This window comes from Osmerus mordax, chromosome 2 (genome assembly GCF_038355195.1).
Source record: "Osmerus mordax isolate fOsmMor3 chromosome 2, fOsmMor3.pri, whole genome shotgun sequence".
NCBI classification, from domain to species: domain Eukaryota; kingdom Metazoa; phylum Chordata; class Actinopteri; order Osmeriformes; family Osmeridae; genus Osmerus; species Osmerus mordax.
This window is the reverse complement of record NC_090051.1, coordinates 15,449,804-15,466,229: the sequence shown is the minus strand read 5'-3', so window position 1 is coordinate 15,466,229 and position 16,426 is coordinate 15,449,804. Positions and strand designations below refer to the sequence as shown.

The 16,426-nt window shown below is 49.2% G+C and overlaps 1 protein-coding gene across 1 annotated transcript; it reads left to right on the top strand.

Annotated features, from left to right (window-relative positions):
• The first annotated feature begins 309 nt into the window (after positions 1-309).
• On the top strand, positions 310-15,386 carry edar (ectodysplasin A receptor). Its single transcript, XM_067255137.1, has 12 exons — positions 310-338; positions 3,364-3,426; positions 4,743-4,865; positions 6,791-6,972; positions 8,693-8,778; positions 10,760-10,840; positions 10,919-11,044; positions 11,169-11,243; positions 12,671-12,743; positions 14,376-14,649; positions 14,843-14,903; positions 15,046-15,386. Exons 2-12 carry the CDS (start codon positions 3,379-3,381, stop codon positions 15,384-15,386), a joined length of 1,470 nt encoding a protein of 489 aa, XP_067111238.1. The 5' UTR covers positions 310-338; positions 3,364-3,378.
• The last annotated feature ends 1,040 nt before the right edge of the window (positions 15,387-16,426 follow it).

Sequence of the window (16,426 nt, the reverse complement as noted above, 5' to 3'; positions counted from 1 at the left end):
CGATGTGGAACACTGGAAGCGTATTACAGAACGGGAGTGGGGAGGTGGAGCCATGATAAATGTGTTCTACAGACCCATCCTCCCCTCAAAGAATCACCACCGCGCTGCCTCCCACCCCCACAAAACACTAGCACTCTAATCTGATGGAGCCTGACTGAATGACTAATAGCATGTCTGATGTTTATCAGATGTTATCAAAAATGTATTTGTATTATTGCAGATTATCATGGCTGGGTCACCGTGACCTGAAAGGATTTCAACATCCCAAATATACGGTGCTGCAGAGAGAAAAAAACAGAACAAGAGCACAGTCTTCCTTTCTCTCTACTTGTGTTTGTGTAAGTGTGTGCGTCTGTCTGAGTGTGTGTGTGTGTGTGTGTGGAGTCTGAGGGTGGAGAAGATGAGGGTGATATGCCATCCGACTCTCGAAGGGGGTGTAGAGTGTCAGAGGGACCCGTATAACATGGGGCCTATCCTGGATGTGATCCTAAACTGTGTTCACGGATCACGTACAGTAGCAGCCCACTGAGTAGAGACCTCCGGAAACAGCAATGTGGTGTCTGGCATTGTTACCTGTCACTCGCAGCACTCTGTACGCAGAGGAGGGCAACATGATGATAACTCTGAAACACTGATAACACTCTTTTTCTGTCTGTATCTCCCTTGTTTTTTTCTCCTCTTCCCCCTCCTCTCTCTCTCTCTCTCTCCCTTGCTCTCTCTCTGTCTCTCCTGCTCCTTCTCTCTCTCTCTCTCTCTCTCCTCGCTCTCTCTCTCTCTCTCTCTCTCTCTCTCTCTCTCTCTCTCTTCTCTCTCTCCTCTCTCTCTCTCTCTCTCTCTCTCTCTCTCTCTCTCTCTCTCTCTCTCTCTCTCTCTCTCTCTCTCTCTCTCCTCTCTCTCTCTCTCTCTCTCTCTCTCTCTCTCTCTCTCTCTCTCTCTCTCTCTCTCCTCTGTCTCTCTCTCTCTCTCTCTCCTCTCTCTCCCCCCTCTCTAGCTGTCTCTCTCTTGCTGTCTCTGTCTCAACGCTCGCAACCTGTTGTTTCTTGCATATGCTGCAATTATCTGTCAAAGAGACTCCTGGAGAAATTTTCTTGATACAATAATTACAGTGTACCTGCTTGTGTGTGTGTGTGTGCACGTGTGCGCGTGCACGTGCACGCTCTCTCAGTTGGGTAGGCGACGGTGTTTGTCCTGGTTACAATTCAAATGCACATATTTGCTGTGAATATGATTTCGAATGAAAGAAATGCTTAGATGTTGACTAGATGTACGGCTGTGAGCAGGACTCCTCCCTCAGATCCTCAGCTAGGCTCAACATGTTCGTGCGACAGAGGAGCTCTGATTGGCTGTGCCGGTATTCATATGCACGACGGTAACATGACCGGAGCCACGATCGCAAGACCTTCCATGATCATTGATGAGATGCGTCTCATCATAGCAGGCTGGTGGTTTCCAAGGTACGCCAGCACCAAACTTCTGACTTATGTAATAGTTCACGATGACCCCGTTCAGGAAGAACAGCTTGCCTATGGTGATAGAGTGGTAGAATTACTAATACTCGTTATTTGGAGGGCATCTGAGATCCTTCCCCGTGCTTGGGTTTTTATCTCCAGTCATAAAGCTGTCAGACAGACAGAAACGAAGACCTCACAGGCAGGTAGGAACGTGGCAGTGTTCTTCTGAGGGGTGGCATGAACTGACGGTTACCAGCCATTACTAATCGAGTCAGAATACATCCCAGGCAGCACAAAACAAGGACAGGTCGTTCCTTCACTCGGATTTGGTCCTCTGTGTTCCGCTCCCCGGTCTTGAAGGCAGTTTGCGTGCGTTTGTGTGCGCGTGTTTGTTTGTGATTGTGTGTGTTTGTGTGTGTTTGTGTCTGTGTGTTTGGTTGAAGATACTTCAGGCTGGTGCAAGTAAACATTCAGGACAACAAGGCAACGGCTCATAGTCTAATCCTTGTCTATGACTGCAGGGATATCCATCAGGAGCCAGATACCACAGAATTTATTGGCTGCACACTCCCTACCTCTACACCATGGCAACATACACACACACACACACGCGCGCGCGCACACACACATTCACGCCGCAGGTGAGAAAGAACGCATGCTGCAGTCAATTAGTCTCCAGTAAAAATCTGTGTTTGTTTACGTCCAGCTAAGCTCCAATAACGAGCAGAGTCATTAGTCAGTGTGTGTGGGTGTGTGTGTGTGTGTGTGTGTGTGTGTATGTGCGTGTGTGTATACGTGTGTGTCCGTGAGGCGGAGGCATATGACAAATCCTTTTTGATCTCTGAGGAGAAAGGATTATTGTATTTGTGAAAATAGTACTGAAGCCCACATAATGTATAGAAGTGATTGGTTGTTCCTGTTTAGACCAGGTTTAATTGGTGTTGCTGAGGGAGTTTTCCCTCGCCAACGCATCTCCTTTCAATTACAGTGACGACACTATTTATGCATGCGCACACACACACACTCATTTATCCTTTACTGAGAGAAATAAGACCTCACTGTTTTTATAGCGCTGGGAGAGGGCCAATAAAAGACAGTCTCCTGTAGGTAGAGATAAGGCACAGGGCTAGGCCTGGCAACAAACACACACAGCGCGCACACACGCACAGACAGACACTACATATAGTGTTGCTATAAACACCATCAAATGTAGTAACTTCTAATTATTTTCTATTGACATTATTCTGTCAGAAGTGTAGATTACCCGGGAGTGCTTGAACTAGAGAATCTACTCCTGGCAGAAGCTTCCAGAAATGTGACAATAGTGCAGTTGCTAACACAAACACCCAAGAGCCCTCCAATAACTGTTTACCCATAACCCACCAGAGAATCAGAGTGCGGACAGAGAAGGCTGGTCATGGTGCTCGCTTCTGTCAGCCGTCGAGGTTTCCCTCCTCCGCTTTCACACTCACTCGTCCCGCATTGATAAACAAAAAGAGACGGAGGGCGATGCTCGCACTGTTACCTCATGTCATCCCTCACTCACATTCCGTTTCGTGAAACCAGAGATTTTGCCAACAAGCACCCCCCCCCCCCTCTATACATACTGGCACTCACACACTCACAGCTGTGACGAGGGGGGGAGGAGGAAAGGGGGGCAGGAGACACCGCTGCGCGATGAGTGGAGCTGCTGTGCTGGGAGGAATGACGCCTTGACACTGCGGGACCGACCGCACGCCGTCTACACACACTGCTTCCTCTGCAGGGTCGTCAATCTGACCTGATCGTGACCAGCCTTTAATCATGTCGTCATTCCTTCTCTCTGTCTCTCTCTCTCTCTCTCTCTCTCTCTCTCTCTCTCTCTCTCTCTCTCTCTCTCTCTATATCTCTCTTTGTGTGTCTCTTACGTCAGGAGGAACGAGTGAAGATGATTCAGAGAGGAAGTCAGATGGAGTACCTTTTCCTGTCCCTGCTGGTAAGTCCACCTTGCCCCCCCCGCCCCTCCCTTCCTCTGGCCCCATCCCCTCACCAGGTGAACAACCTGAGAGACACAACACTGGCACAAGCTTACTGGCACAGGTACTGCCAGACTTTAGCTCCTTACTGCCAACAAGTTGCTCAACAAACCACCCAAACTTACCCTCTCTCTCTCTCTCTCTCTTTCCCTCTCTCTTTCTCTCTCTCTCTTTCCTTGCTTTGATGTTGAAACCCTTTTGCTGGTCTCCCAGGAGTCAACCTTCTGAGACTCTAAATCAATTGATATCCTTTAAACACCCCTTAGAAGTGACCAATTATACATACAGAGATGAATAAATAGATATATAAATACAGACAGACAGGCAGGCAGTGGATAGGTGTGGAAAAGTAGCAGTCAGTGGATGGTAAACAACATTTCATTCACTGAGTTGAGAGGAGATGAGGTCAGATGTTTGGTCATGTGGTTCTCCACTGGTCATGTGGTTCTCCACTGGTCATGACCAGTGACCAAAAGCATCCTGCGGTCTGGTGTCGTCCCCCCCCCCCCCCCCCCCCCGCACCCCTGCCCTTGGCACCACGGTACCCCCATGTTCAGATTTATCTTGCCACAGCTGCTCCTGTGGTTGTTGTTGTAGGGAGTTACTTTCAAACGGAAACTGGATTCAATTTACGTCTCTTTATGTGTGTGGTTGCTTGTTTGATCTTCAGATCCTAACTGTGTGTGTGTGTGTGATGCTGGATTTGGGGGATCCCAGAACTAAAGAGTGTGTGTGTGTGTGTTTGGGACAGAGAGATAGAGAGAAATTGAGTCAGAGACTGTGAGTGTGTGTCCTACCTGGTCTTCTTCACAAATAGACACACATGTAGATAAATACACACACATCCCAAAAAATGCACACAGACACACACACAAAACACAAGCATGCTTAAGCATTCTCATAAATCATCCAAATGCCTGTTTAAACAGTAATCAAATGTCTGTCCCTAGTTAAGAGAACCCCTCTGATATCCCTCAGAGCCGTGGGTACAGATTTTTTGTCTGTTCTGCGGTCTCAGTGGTGGTTGTGATAGTGATGTCACGCCAGCAGTTCCCGTAACAATGAGATGTATTGTCTGCTGAATTGTTTTGAGGAGGCAGCCATTACTATAAGGAACCATCATCATAGTTGATCTTGGGACGTGAAGAGAGGAGAGCCACACTGTGGTTATGGGATCAATGCATATCTGGATATACGACCCCATACGTCTTTGAGTGTCTGTCTGTTTAACCCCCTCCACCCCTCGCCCCTCCCTCTCTCTCTCCACTCTCCCCAGGTGTGCTGTGTGCCCCCCCTTAGAGCAGAGTACGCTGGTTGTGGGGAGTTTGAGTTCTACAACCAGACCAGCAATAGCTGCCAGGCCTGTCCTCAATGTCAGCCAGGCCAGGAGCCCCACATGGTGAGCCACAGACACATCACACACACATCACACACACACTCGCACACACACTCGCACACACGTGCACGCATGTGAGTATACCAGACACACCCGTGGGCAAAGACGGTTCATGTCCCGAGTTGTTTACAGGTTGCTTGTGAACCCCTGACCCCATTTTCATCTGACTGATTAGACCACCCACGCAGAGAATACTCAATACGCACACACACACACACACTGCTGGAAGCCTTCAGTCAGACTTGATTGAGACATGGTAATGAACAATTTTCACAGTTTGTCACTCAGATTATCAGTGGTTGCGGGAGTCAGTCAGTAAATTGGACAGTCAGACAGTCAGTCAGACAGTCCATCAGACAGTCAATGAGACAGGCAGTCAGTCAGATGGACACTGATAAAGAGCAGCTGTAGCTAACTGGAAAAAAAACGATAACACATTACTGCAGTTTTATCACTATACGAGGCAATGCTTTTCTCAAAATGACAAACTCTCCAGCTGACTGCAAAATATCTAAATACTCCTGTAAGGTGAGATCAAGCATGTGTCAATAACTAACTTTTGATGTTTACACCAGTAAATTCAAATTGTAGCTATTCAACTCCATTTATCCATTTGCAAAAATATCAATACTAGATGCCCTTGAAAAGCATAATTCCTTCCAAGAACAATTTGTCTGTTTGTGTTAGGAGGGAAGAAAAGCAACTTCAATCAGTGAGATTAGAGACAGAATCAGTGGGAAAGCTCTTTAGGCCAGGTCTGTGATCTCGTGCTGGGTTAGCCTGTAATTCAGCTGTGTGCTTTCCCCATGTGTGCGTGTGCGTGTGTGTGTGTGTGTGTGTGAATTCACCACTAATCACAGTGGATAATTCCACCTCAGTAAAGTGTCCCCCCAACCCTCAAAACACACACGCTTAAAGAAGAAGAAGAAGAATCTTTCAATCACATTTCCCATCTCGACGTAACCCAATGGAACCCAGTGAGTCTGAAATGAAGAAACAGATTCAAACGCAACGTTTTGGCCTCTCTCCTTCTCCATACCTCCCCTGTCCTCTTCCTGTCGTCTGACCTGGCCTGAGCAGAGCTGGCTTTCCAGCTGACTTTTACAGCACAGATATGTTGTACCTTAGCCCCAGGGAGACAGGACAACAATGCTTTTAGAGAAACTGGATTTTATCTGGCCCGTCTGGAACTTGATGTGAATGAGGAGAAACCAAAGTCAGGCTCATGATACAAGATCTAACAGCGGTCTGATATGTCGTGACAGAGCTGTACTGATAAGTTAATGCTGTTTAAATCTGAAAATCATAATGGGTACATCTAGAATGGGAAAATACAGTTGAAAAGCTGAGCTATATTAGATTTCAATAAGAACTCAATAAGACACAGGGTGGTTTGGCGTCCGAGGATGGTTTTAATAAAAACAGATGAAAGACCTGGGTGCGTGTGTGTGTTTGTGTGTGTTTGTATAGGAGTGTGTTTGTGCAAGCTTTGTTGTGTGATTCCCTACTATGTTCAGAACATGAGGAGGCAAAGAGGAAATTGTTATGAAGAGGTCATCTTAAACAGTCCCAGACAAACACACACACACACACAAACGTGTGTGGCCATCTGTTTTCCCTTGTAACCTTGGTCAATGTGACATGCTGGTATGAGACACAAAAATGGACATCTAAGAAATCTGATTGGTCACACAAGTCCCTCTGAGATCCATACGTGTGTGTGTGTGTGTGTGGTGCTTCCACACCCCACCCAGGACAGCACCACATCGATCAGATGTGCTTGCACAACCATGAGATCACATTGATGACATGTTTGTGGAGAAAGAAGCTCTGTAAGAGGCAACCTGTGTCTTTGGGAAACATGGAGACTCAGCATATATCTGTGTGTGCGTATGTGTGTGTGCGTATGTGTGTGTGTGTTATTTCAGAACTGTGGCTACGGCAGTAAGGATGAGGACTTTACGTGTGTGGCGTGTCCGGCGGGGAAGTACTCCAAAGGGAAGTATGAAATCTGCCGACGGCACAAAGACTGTCACGCGCTCTACCGAGCCACCGTTCTCTTACCTGGAACACTTGACAGCGATGCTGAATGTGGAGCCTGCCTGTCTGGGTATGGAACACACACACACACACAACTATTGTCAATAGACAAAATGTCTTCTGAAGCATATGCATGTAAGCGTATACATTTTACTAGAGATTCATGTATTTTCTCCACCAAAATGCAAAGTAGGTTTTAAGTATGAGGGTAGTGTGCTTATCAATGATATGTTGCACACACACACACACACACACACACTACAGCAGAGTTCCATTGATGGGATCGGACCACCCAAATATACTCCCTCTCAATAACACACACACACATACACACACACTCCTGCCACTATCTCACATGCACCTATCCTTGGATTGGCCACGCTGCACACTTCTATTACACAGCTGCCATCCTCCCCCTGGAACAGTTAACAGGTGACCTGAACGGCTGAATGGCTGACTTCTGTCTCTGATTCTCCCTCCCTCCCTCCCTCCCTCCCTCCCTCCCTCCCTCCCTCCCTCCCTCCCTCCCTCCCTCCCTCCCTCCCTCCCTCCCTCCCTCCCTCCCTCCCTCCCTCCCTCCCTCCCTCCCTCCCTCCCTCCCTCCCTCCCTCCCTCCCTCCCTCCCTCCCCTCTGTCTTTTTCACTCTATTTTCCTGCATCTGTCTCTGTACTGCCCCCACCCTCTCATCCCCCCCCCCCCCCCCGTTCCCCTCTTTGTGGTGATGTGGTACAGGCCCACCAGATGAGACAACTCTTTTTCCTGTGCCCACCCCTTATACAGGGTCTGCTTCCAATTCACTTTAACGTCAACATACAAACTAGGGCTTTTTAACAGCATTACTGGCTGATTTTGATATACTCCTTCAGCTGCTCATGTCTCATACAGCAAGCTGGCTGCTGATTCATGGTTCTTTTATAATAGCGTTTAGCCTCATACTTAACCAGGCACTTCTTAAAGGGGATTATATAAAATGTTGCGTGTGGTCATGCTGTATTAAAAAGGGAGAATTGGAGCTGTCGTATCGACTGTATGTTTTGCTTCAAATCTGGTCTAAAGCAAAACATGCGAAGATTGAATTATCTTTGAAAATTGAATTCAGAATACATTTTCCTCTTCATCTCCCTCCATCTCTGCTCTATGTCTATTTTTCAAGCATTTTTCTGGAGATTCCGCTGTGTATTTGTGTGTGCGTGCGTTTGTCCACACATGCCTAACAGTGAAAAGAGGCCTATATATTGCCATGCATTCAAAGGCAATCACTCTTCTAGTTTCCCGTGCAGTGAGAAAGATCAATAAGAGAAGTTGTAGCTTGGAGGCCTGCTCAGAAGCGTCTCCCTTCCTCTAACAGTCGGCCTGCTGCAGCCAGCCCCATTCAGCCTGCTGCTGCCCTCTGGGAATCAATAAAGTTTATTCAAATGTAACCTTTTCACCTCAGCTACTTTGATTCCGGCTGAGGAGCAGACAGACATCAGTGGATGACTCTGCTAGAACAGAGGGGGATTGGTGTTCAGTACATGTGTTGCGATAGGGAGGATAGAAGAAAACATTTGGCAGTAAGATGACAGGAAGGAAGTAATCACACCCCCGCTACGGGAGCTTACTGCTATGGTATAAGGCTTCAGGGTTCCGAGGGGAATTGGCTCAAGGGGTTCGGCTGAGGTTGAAGCTGTCCTCCCAGGTTCCTCGGAGATTGTGAGGCTACGAAATACTGTTGACACCATGTCAGGGTCTGGGCCTCTCTGGACAGTCTGCTATTTGCTTCCTAAATGTTCCCATGTCTTTGTCTCAGGTTCTACATCCAGGAGATCCGGCCCAGGAACCTGTATGGGAAGGTGTGTCACTCCTGCCAGAACGCCCCGCACAACACCAAAGAGTGTAAGGCTCCCTCTAACTGTTAGCTATGTCCGACAGACCTAGATCACATCTACAAGATTCAAGGGTGAAATGGAGAGTGGCTTCACAGTGAGATGGAACAGTCCCTCACAGACTCCCAGCAGGTCGGGGTGGAGACGGAGACGACCTGGGGTCCGGGTCGTTGAGGCTGTCGCTGCAGGTTTAGAGCTTGAGGGGGCGATGATGAGGCAGTGTGGATTCTGCCTCTCAGAACCAGAGTTGATATAGAGGCTTTGACCACAGATCCCCCCCCCCCCCTCTCTCTCCATACGTCGCTTTGGATAAAAGCGTCCGCTAAATGAATGTATTTCATTATTTTCGGGCTCCTTACTGACTCCCTGGGTCTTAGTCTGAGTCCAGTTCTGGTTGTGAGTCCTCACATGTCCTCAGTCTTCTGAGAGGCATCCGTTAATAAGAGCCAGCGGAGCAAAGCGAGATTGAGAGGCTCTCAAACTGCCACTCTTGTGATACGCGACCTGGGAATTAATTTTATCGTCCATCGCTCATAGACCAGCAGCGAAACGGCAGCTGGTTTCAGTGTCCGGAAATCTACTGGATTGTTATTGTGTCATTTTTAATGACTGTGTTTTGAAATATAAAAACAAGAGTCGGGCCCACGAGGGAGGACTGAGAATGAAAAACGAGTGTTTACCAACAAACTCATCCCTTTTCAACGGTCCACGAATGGTTTCTGTCAGGCAGAGAGGAAGTGAGGGAGGGAGGGAGAGCGAGAAACAGAGTGTGAAGACATGCAATGGTACGTTTTAATTAAACGCTTTCAATGAGGCCTTGAAAAAAAAAAAAAGAAAAAAAAAAAGGAGTTGGGTAGAAGACAGGCCAGCACTCGCCAACATCTGCGAATAACTCTCTCTCTCCTGCAGTGCTCCCTTCAAGCTCCCAAGGGAGTCTTGGTGTGATAATTAAAAGTTTGGAGGGTATGAGAAAGATGATTAACGTGTGTGTGCTTGCAGCGACAGTGCTACCCGTTGGCAGCCAGTCAACCATCTCAAACACGGTGCATCAGTGACAGGGGTTCAACTCTTGCTCTTCTCCATTCATTCTTATGGAACATCCTTTAGGCTTGCCTCCGCGCTCCCAGTCCACCCACACTTTGAGTTCTCAACACTCCCAGCATATCTCCGCATGACTGCGAAGCAGCTGTTAAGGGCCGTCTGCAATTACAAACACAGGGCGTTTGAATGCAGGGAAACGACACGGTATCTGCTCAAGAACAAACACTCACGTCAACTGGAAGAAGGCTGTCGAATGACGGCAAACACGACTGCGTGCGCATGTCGGAACCTTCAACGCGGAAATTCAACGCGGCCGTGCCGTCGAGTGGGGTTCGCCTGCAAGTAGCTCTGCGGCGTCGGAGCACATTTGAATCATGATTAAGATGTGAAATTACCCTCGGCTAAACAGGATACCAGGATCTGGTCCTGTTCTAACCAGAGAAAGCAAACAAACAAGCAGAGAACTGGTGTATATGTGACCACAGGGATGCTGGAGAGAGTGTGTGTGTGTGGGACCACAGAATGAAATTGGTACATTGCCTTTGCTGATGCGAGAGGCCTGTACGAAAGGAATGATTTGATTTGATAAAAATGCTGATTTATGGGCTTTTAGCTCCATTACAAACAGCTGTTAAGCAGTCAAACAGGCCCACAATGCTGTTTTGTCGGGGCACCAGGTTTCTCTGACCACAGCTGCTAAAGACTAGGGGGTGTTCGTGGAGGGGTGATGGAGGGTGATGAAAGGTTAAACCAGCCTTCCTCGGGTGATTCATGACAGATGATCAGACTCGGTGGAGAAACACTAGAACTTGGGATTGGAACCCAAACTCGAAGCTTCTCGGTCATAGCCGTAAATGGAGGACGAGTTCAGTATTGACTGTGTGTCTCGATTGTTCATATAAGTAGCCTTGCTGACCGGCCAGTCTGAGCAGCTGTGTGTCGTTTTGCAGGCATGCGCACCACCTCTGTGTCATCAGGCCGGGTGCCCCCCGACAGCAGCAGCACCACTATGTTGCCCCACCCTGTGAAAGGTACACACACGTACACCCTACACACACACACACACACACACACACACGCACACTCATGATCGGCTGCATGTCCCTTAGATCCGACTGGGCAGGGTCACCTAGCAACCGCTCTCATCATCGCCATGTCAACCATCTTCATCATGGCCATTGCCATCGTCCTAATCATCATGTTCTACATTCTGAAGGCCAAGCCCAGTGGCCAGGGTGAGATACACACTCATGACACGCACACGAACCGACACCTTGCTGGCTGAAGACTTCTTGAAACCTCTCACAGTTTTGGTTTGCGTGTGACTCATGGTGTGTGTGTTTGTGTGTGTGTTTACAGCCTGCTGTTCAGGGCAGGGGGTGAAGGCCGTAGAGGCGCAGACCAACAAATCGGAGGACAAGAAAGACGTCCCAGGTGAGACAGAAGAGATAAAGATGCTGCGTTGTGTGGGCTGTGTAGTATGGGCTGCGTTGCGTGGGCTGTGTAGTATGGGCTGCGTTGTGTGGGCTGTGTAGTATGGGCTGCGTTGCGTGGGCTGTGTAGTATGGGCTGCGTTGTGTGGGCTGTGTAGTATGGGCTGCGTTGCGTGGGCTGTGTAGTATGGGCTGCGTTGCGTGGGCTGTGTTGTATAGACTACGTCCTGGGGCTATGACTTGAGTCTAGCTCCTCAGACTAGCGTGAAGAGACATTTCCATACTTGCTGGATTTCACTTAACGGGATGTTTGTGGTGGGCTTGACAATCCTGTGTGTGTGTGTGTGTATGGTTGACGGTCCTGTGATGTGCATTCCGCCTGGGTAGTGAGCCTAGGTGGATGGAATGTTTAGCTAAGGCTGTGGTGGTAGCTTTAGGCCACAAGCATGCCACTCACATCACAATACTGTTCTGTTTAACAGCAACTTACTGACTGACTTAATGCTAGATGCATGGCTGAAGAACAAGGCATGCAGCTGATATCTTTGTCTTCTGTGTTCTCCTACACGAAATAGAGCCACGTTCAAGTCAGGTACCGGGCGGTTTAACCCTTGTGTTATCTTCGTGTCGTTCTGACCCATCAGTCATTGTGACCCACCGTCGTATTGCGACAACTTTACCGCATACAAAAACAAAGTGAAGCATTTTCTTTTAACCGTTGGGCTGTCTCAGACCCCCCACATTGCGAAGGTTTAAAGAAAATTATTTTTATTTGTTTTTGTATTGGGTAAAATTGGGTAAACACAACGATGGTTCGTTATGAACCTTTGGGTCATGTGACCCGAAGGCAGCACGAGGGTTAAGTGTAAGGGTGAACATGGTTTTGAATGATTATTGTATTGGCATACGACGTCTGCACAAGTTTGTGTTTAAATGTAAGTATTCCTGACTTACCTTCGTGAACGTGATTTGACAACTTCATGCGAATGAATGTGCACACGTCTTTGTTTGTGTGTGGCATTGTTAAACAGATATACATTTCCATGCGAGGGCTTCATTAAGTAGGTGTGTGTGTGCGTGTTTGAGTGACAGCACCGGCAGGGCTCGGAGCAATGGGAGCGTCCTTCTAATCAGTGTCAGACAAACAAGCTGGCAATGCCAACACACCCTGACAGTCACACAAGCGCTCCCTCTCCCGCCGAGATGCACGCGCGGAATCAATGTGTCCTCGGGGAGAGAACTTTGACTTCCCTGTCTTTCTTTTAGCACTGGTACAGTCAAAGTTTAGTGTCATGGAAGGACAGTTTAACTGGACGAGCATCTGGTCTCTGTCTAATGGATGGTCAGTGCGCTGGAAAATATGTGAGTGTACCCCATGTGACTGTACAAAGATAAAACTCTCTCTCTTCCTTTCTGTCACTCTTCCAGAGAGCGTTGTCATTTACGCTGAAAAGGATGAATTCGACAAGCTGAAAGCGCCGCCTCCGAAACCGGTCAAAAGGTAAGAGACGATATGATGTATTACTAAAAGACACATAGCACAAACAAACCAACAATCCCACTATACGTTGAAGCCCAACACTGAGAGTTTCGTGAAAGAACGTCACAGAAGGAGTTGGTCTGCAATGCGTGTATGTTGTAAACAGGACAGGATTAGTATTTTGTGTACAGTATTGTGTGTGTGGGTTGGACTGTGTGGTGTCAGGGCTTGACAGTGGGCCCCAGAGACAGAGAGAAGCTTTTATCTGGTTTCTGGGATCTGCCCGTAATTCAGCCACCACAGGACAAGTTACTGCAGTGGGTGCTGCTAGCCTACTGGCTCAGTCTGGGTCTGTGTGTTCAGTGTGTGTGTGTGTGTGCTTGTGTGTGTGTATTTGTTTGTGTGTACGTGTGGAGAGAGTGTCTCTGTGTGTGTGTGCTGACATGGAAAAACAAGTTCACTTGAGGATTAAAATTGTAAAAAAGCAGAGTCATTATGTGGCTTTGGAAGGTGAGGTAGCTGAGCACAGATGAGCCCTGCAGCCTGGCATGGGGGGTGGGGGGTGAAACGGAAAGGGTGAGAGAGAGAGAGGGAAGGAGGGATGCAAAAAGTCGTTTTTCCCTCAGCTCAGTCAAACCGCCAGGTGAAAGGATCTCTCAGAGGATGATATGGAGGATGGCAGTTCCTTGCCCTAAACTCTTCCTCTCTCTCGTGGTGTCTTTGCCTGAGGAGATTCTGTCTCAATCTCCCCTCTCTGTCTGCCTCTTCACCTCCTTATCAGACAATGAAGCGTTATTCACCATGACAGGCAAGCAGAAGAGATCCTGTACACTCAGGGGCACACACGCACACGCACTCTTCAGGACGGGCAGACATCAAGATGGATTTATAGACACAGGCAACCACTAATAACGCAGGTGGATCTGTCTTGTGAACTGCATTGTATTACCACATTCATTCATTTCAAACACACACACAATCGTACAGGCGCGCACGCACTAAATGCTCGCGGACGCACACGTCTTCCACACACGCACGCACGCACGCACACACACGTACACACACATGTACACAGTGTGCCCTTCAGAGTGAGTGTAGAGAAGTGTGGCCAGCTACGTGACAGAGGATGTGCCATCTCACTACAACCGCTGCCAGACTGGGTGTTGGATGTCTGCGGAAACAATGCCCGTGTGTAAGCATCTCCTCGGTGTGTGTGCGTGGGTGTACGTGTGTGTGTCTGCGCGTGCGTGTGTGTGTACGTGCGTAAGCCTGTGAAACAATACCATTGTGTGCGCTTCTCTGAGGGCCTTTGTCAACAAGGTGCTTTTGGGAGAAAGTCCGGGCGAGCGGAGAGAGAAGAAAAGAGAAAAGAGGAGGTTAGAGGAGAGGAGGAGCAGGAGGAGGATGTGGAGGATGAGAATGAGGAGAGTGGAAATGAGAGGACAGGAGAGAGGGAATCTGGAAGGCAGTCTAGCACGTTTAACCATGAGCACACAACCCCCCAAAAAACAAGACCCCAGCCACAGGAAACACAACATCTTCATCTTCCTATCCCAGGGCCTCATCTTACACTCCGCCCACACCCCCCCCCCCCCCCCCCCCCCCCCGTGGCCTGCTAGTTGTCTAAAGTCCAACGTGTGTGCTTCTTTCCAGTGAGAACGACGCCTCGTCGGAGAACGAGCAGCTGTTGAGTCGCAGCATCGACAGCGACGAGGAGGCGGCCCTGGAGAGGCAGGGGGCGGCCGAGCCCAACCCCAACCTCTGTCTCCTCAACCTGGGCAACAAGCCCGACCTCTGCCTGCTCTCCCTGGGCCTGCTCACCAGGGACAAGCACCCCAATGGGACTGTGGCCAACCACATCAGCAACTCCACCAACGTCAGCAACGCCAACACCATCAACAATAACAACAACAACAAGGCGACAGGGGTGAGTGCCCTTCAAGTACGACAGCCAAAAACATCACTTTGTGTTGTATCCTCATGATAACCTCAGACAAACCGTTTCAGGTCTATCAGAGGCCATGAGCAAGAGGGAACGAGCAAGATAAGAATGTAACAGACTCTATCGGACTGGCTAAACTATCCCTTGTCTCCCCCTGTCACACTCTCTCTGCCTACAGATTCAGAGTCGAAGGAAAAAGATCCTGGACTTGTATGCTAAAGCCTGCAGCGTAGCAGACGGTGAGCGCTTCTGACTACTTGGACTCAAGCACCACTAGCATGGACAGCACCCTTGTACACAGTGTTCCCGTGAATCCACATTGCTTGGATGCTTTTCCAAGACTCTAACCCCCCCTCTTACCTCCCTCCCGTCCTCCTCCAGGACTGAGCCCCACCGAGCTACCGTTTGACTGCCTGGAGAAGGCCAGCCGCATGCTCAGCTCGTCCTACAGCAGCGAGGCGGCCGTGGTGAAGACCTGGAGGCACCTGGCCGAGAGCTTCGGCCTGAAGCGGGACGAGATCGGGGGCATGAGCGACGGCCTGCAGCTGTTCGAGAGGGTGAGCACAGCGGGCTACAGCATCCCCGACCTGCTGACCCGCCTGGTGCAGATCGAGAGGCTGGACGCCGTGGAGTCCCTGTGCTCCGACGTGCTGGGGGGCACCGAGGGAGGGGCCGTGCACGTCAGCGGCCCCGCCCTGTCCTCTCGCTGCGCCAGTGTGTGACGGAGGGGACGGGGAATGGGGGGGGGACGGGGGGAGGACGGGCATGTACACACGCTTTACATTTCCAGTGCACAGGCACGCTCGCACGCATCCAGACGTGAATACACTTCAACACACACACAAACACAAACCCATTCACATGAAGAATGTCAGCAAACCTCCCCAGTATCACTGTCGGCCGGGGGGAGGGGGGGGGGGGGGGGCGGAAGAAAATAGGATATGAACCGGAATCGCTGAGGTTATATTGAGATTTCGTTCCGTCTCTCTCCCTTCGATTTGGAGTACTTCTATTGTTCATAGTGGACACAGGACTTGTGAACGGACATTGCGCTGGGTGCAAAAGTGAAAACCTTTTATAATCGTCTCATACATTGCCAGTCAGTGACAACAACAAGTGGACACATCACTCATCTGTTTGCCCTGCCTTGGCCTCAGGGCTTGCCTAAACAGACCGAACTTCAGACGTACACAATCTCCAGACCTCTGAAACCACTCTGCTGCTCCATTCCATCAGACCCCCCCCCCCCCCCCCCCCCCCCCCCCCAACGCTGCGGGCTGGCGCTGCCGCCAGCCCCTGATTAGCTGTCGTGTGGCGGTCTCGCCTCTAATAGGCTGAAGTGTTGTGGTTTACAGGCCTGGTGCAAAGTGCCTGTGATTTCCAGCACCCAATTAACCATTACAGCCAGTTAACCACCAAAGCCCAGTGGAAAAACTATAAAAAGAGGCCAGTTTGAAGCACGGAGGACTACTGCCTTAGGGACCCTATGGTGAGCTACGAGGAGACTTGAGGAGAGGGGAGGATATGGGAGGGAAAGAGAGGGGATGGGAGGTAAGAAAAGCAAACGTTTGCATTTCCAGGACTGTTTAGCTCATAAGCTTTAGGATACAAGCAAAATAGACAAAAAAGGCCTTCTGACCTTGGTTTAGATTTCTTTTCGAAAGCTTTTGGATCGTCAGCTGTATGCTTTTGCTCCTCTGGGTGGAATTAATGATTTATGACCGTTTTCCATCAAGGGTTCAACATGCACAGTTCAAGACAA

Bases quoted from the DNA above. Each gene is read 5' to 3' on its own strand.
- edar (XM_067255137.1), top strand. From the start codon at position 3,379: ATGATTCAGAGAGGAAGTCAGATGGAGTACCTTTTCCTGTCCCTGCTG. The intron at 11,244-12,670 runs GTGAGACAGAAG...TCACTCTTCCAG, and splicing joins GGACAAGAAAGACGTCCCAG to AGAGCGTTGTCATTTACGCT. The intron at 12,744-14,375 runs GTAAGAGACGAT...GCTTCTTTCCAG, and splicing joins CCTCCGAAACCGGTCAAAAG to TGAGAACGACGCCTCGTCGG.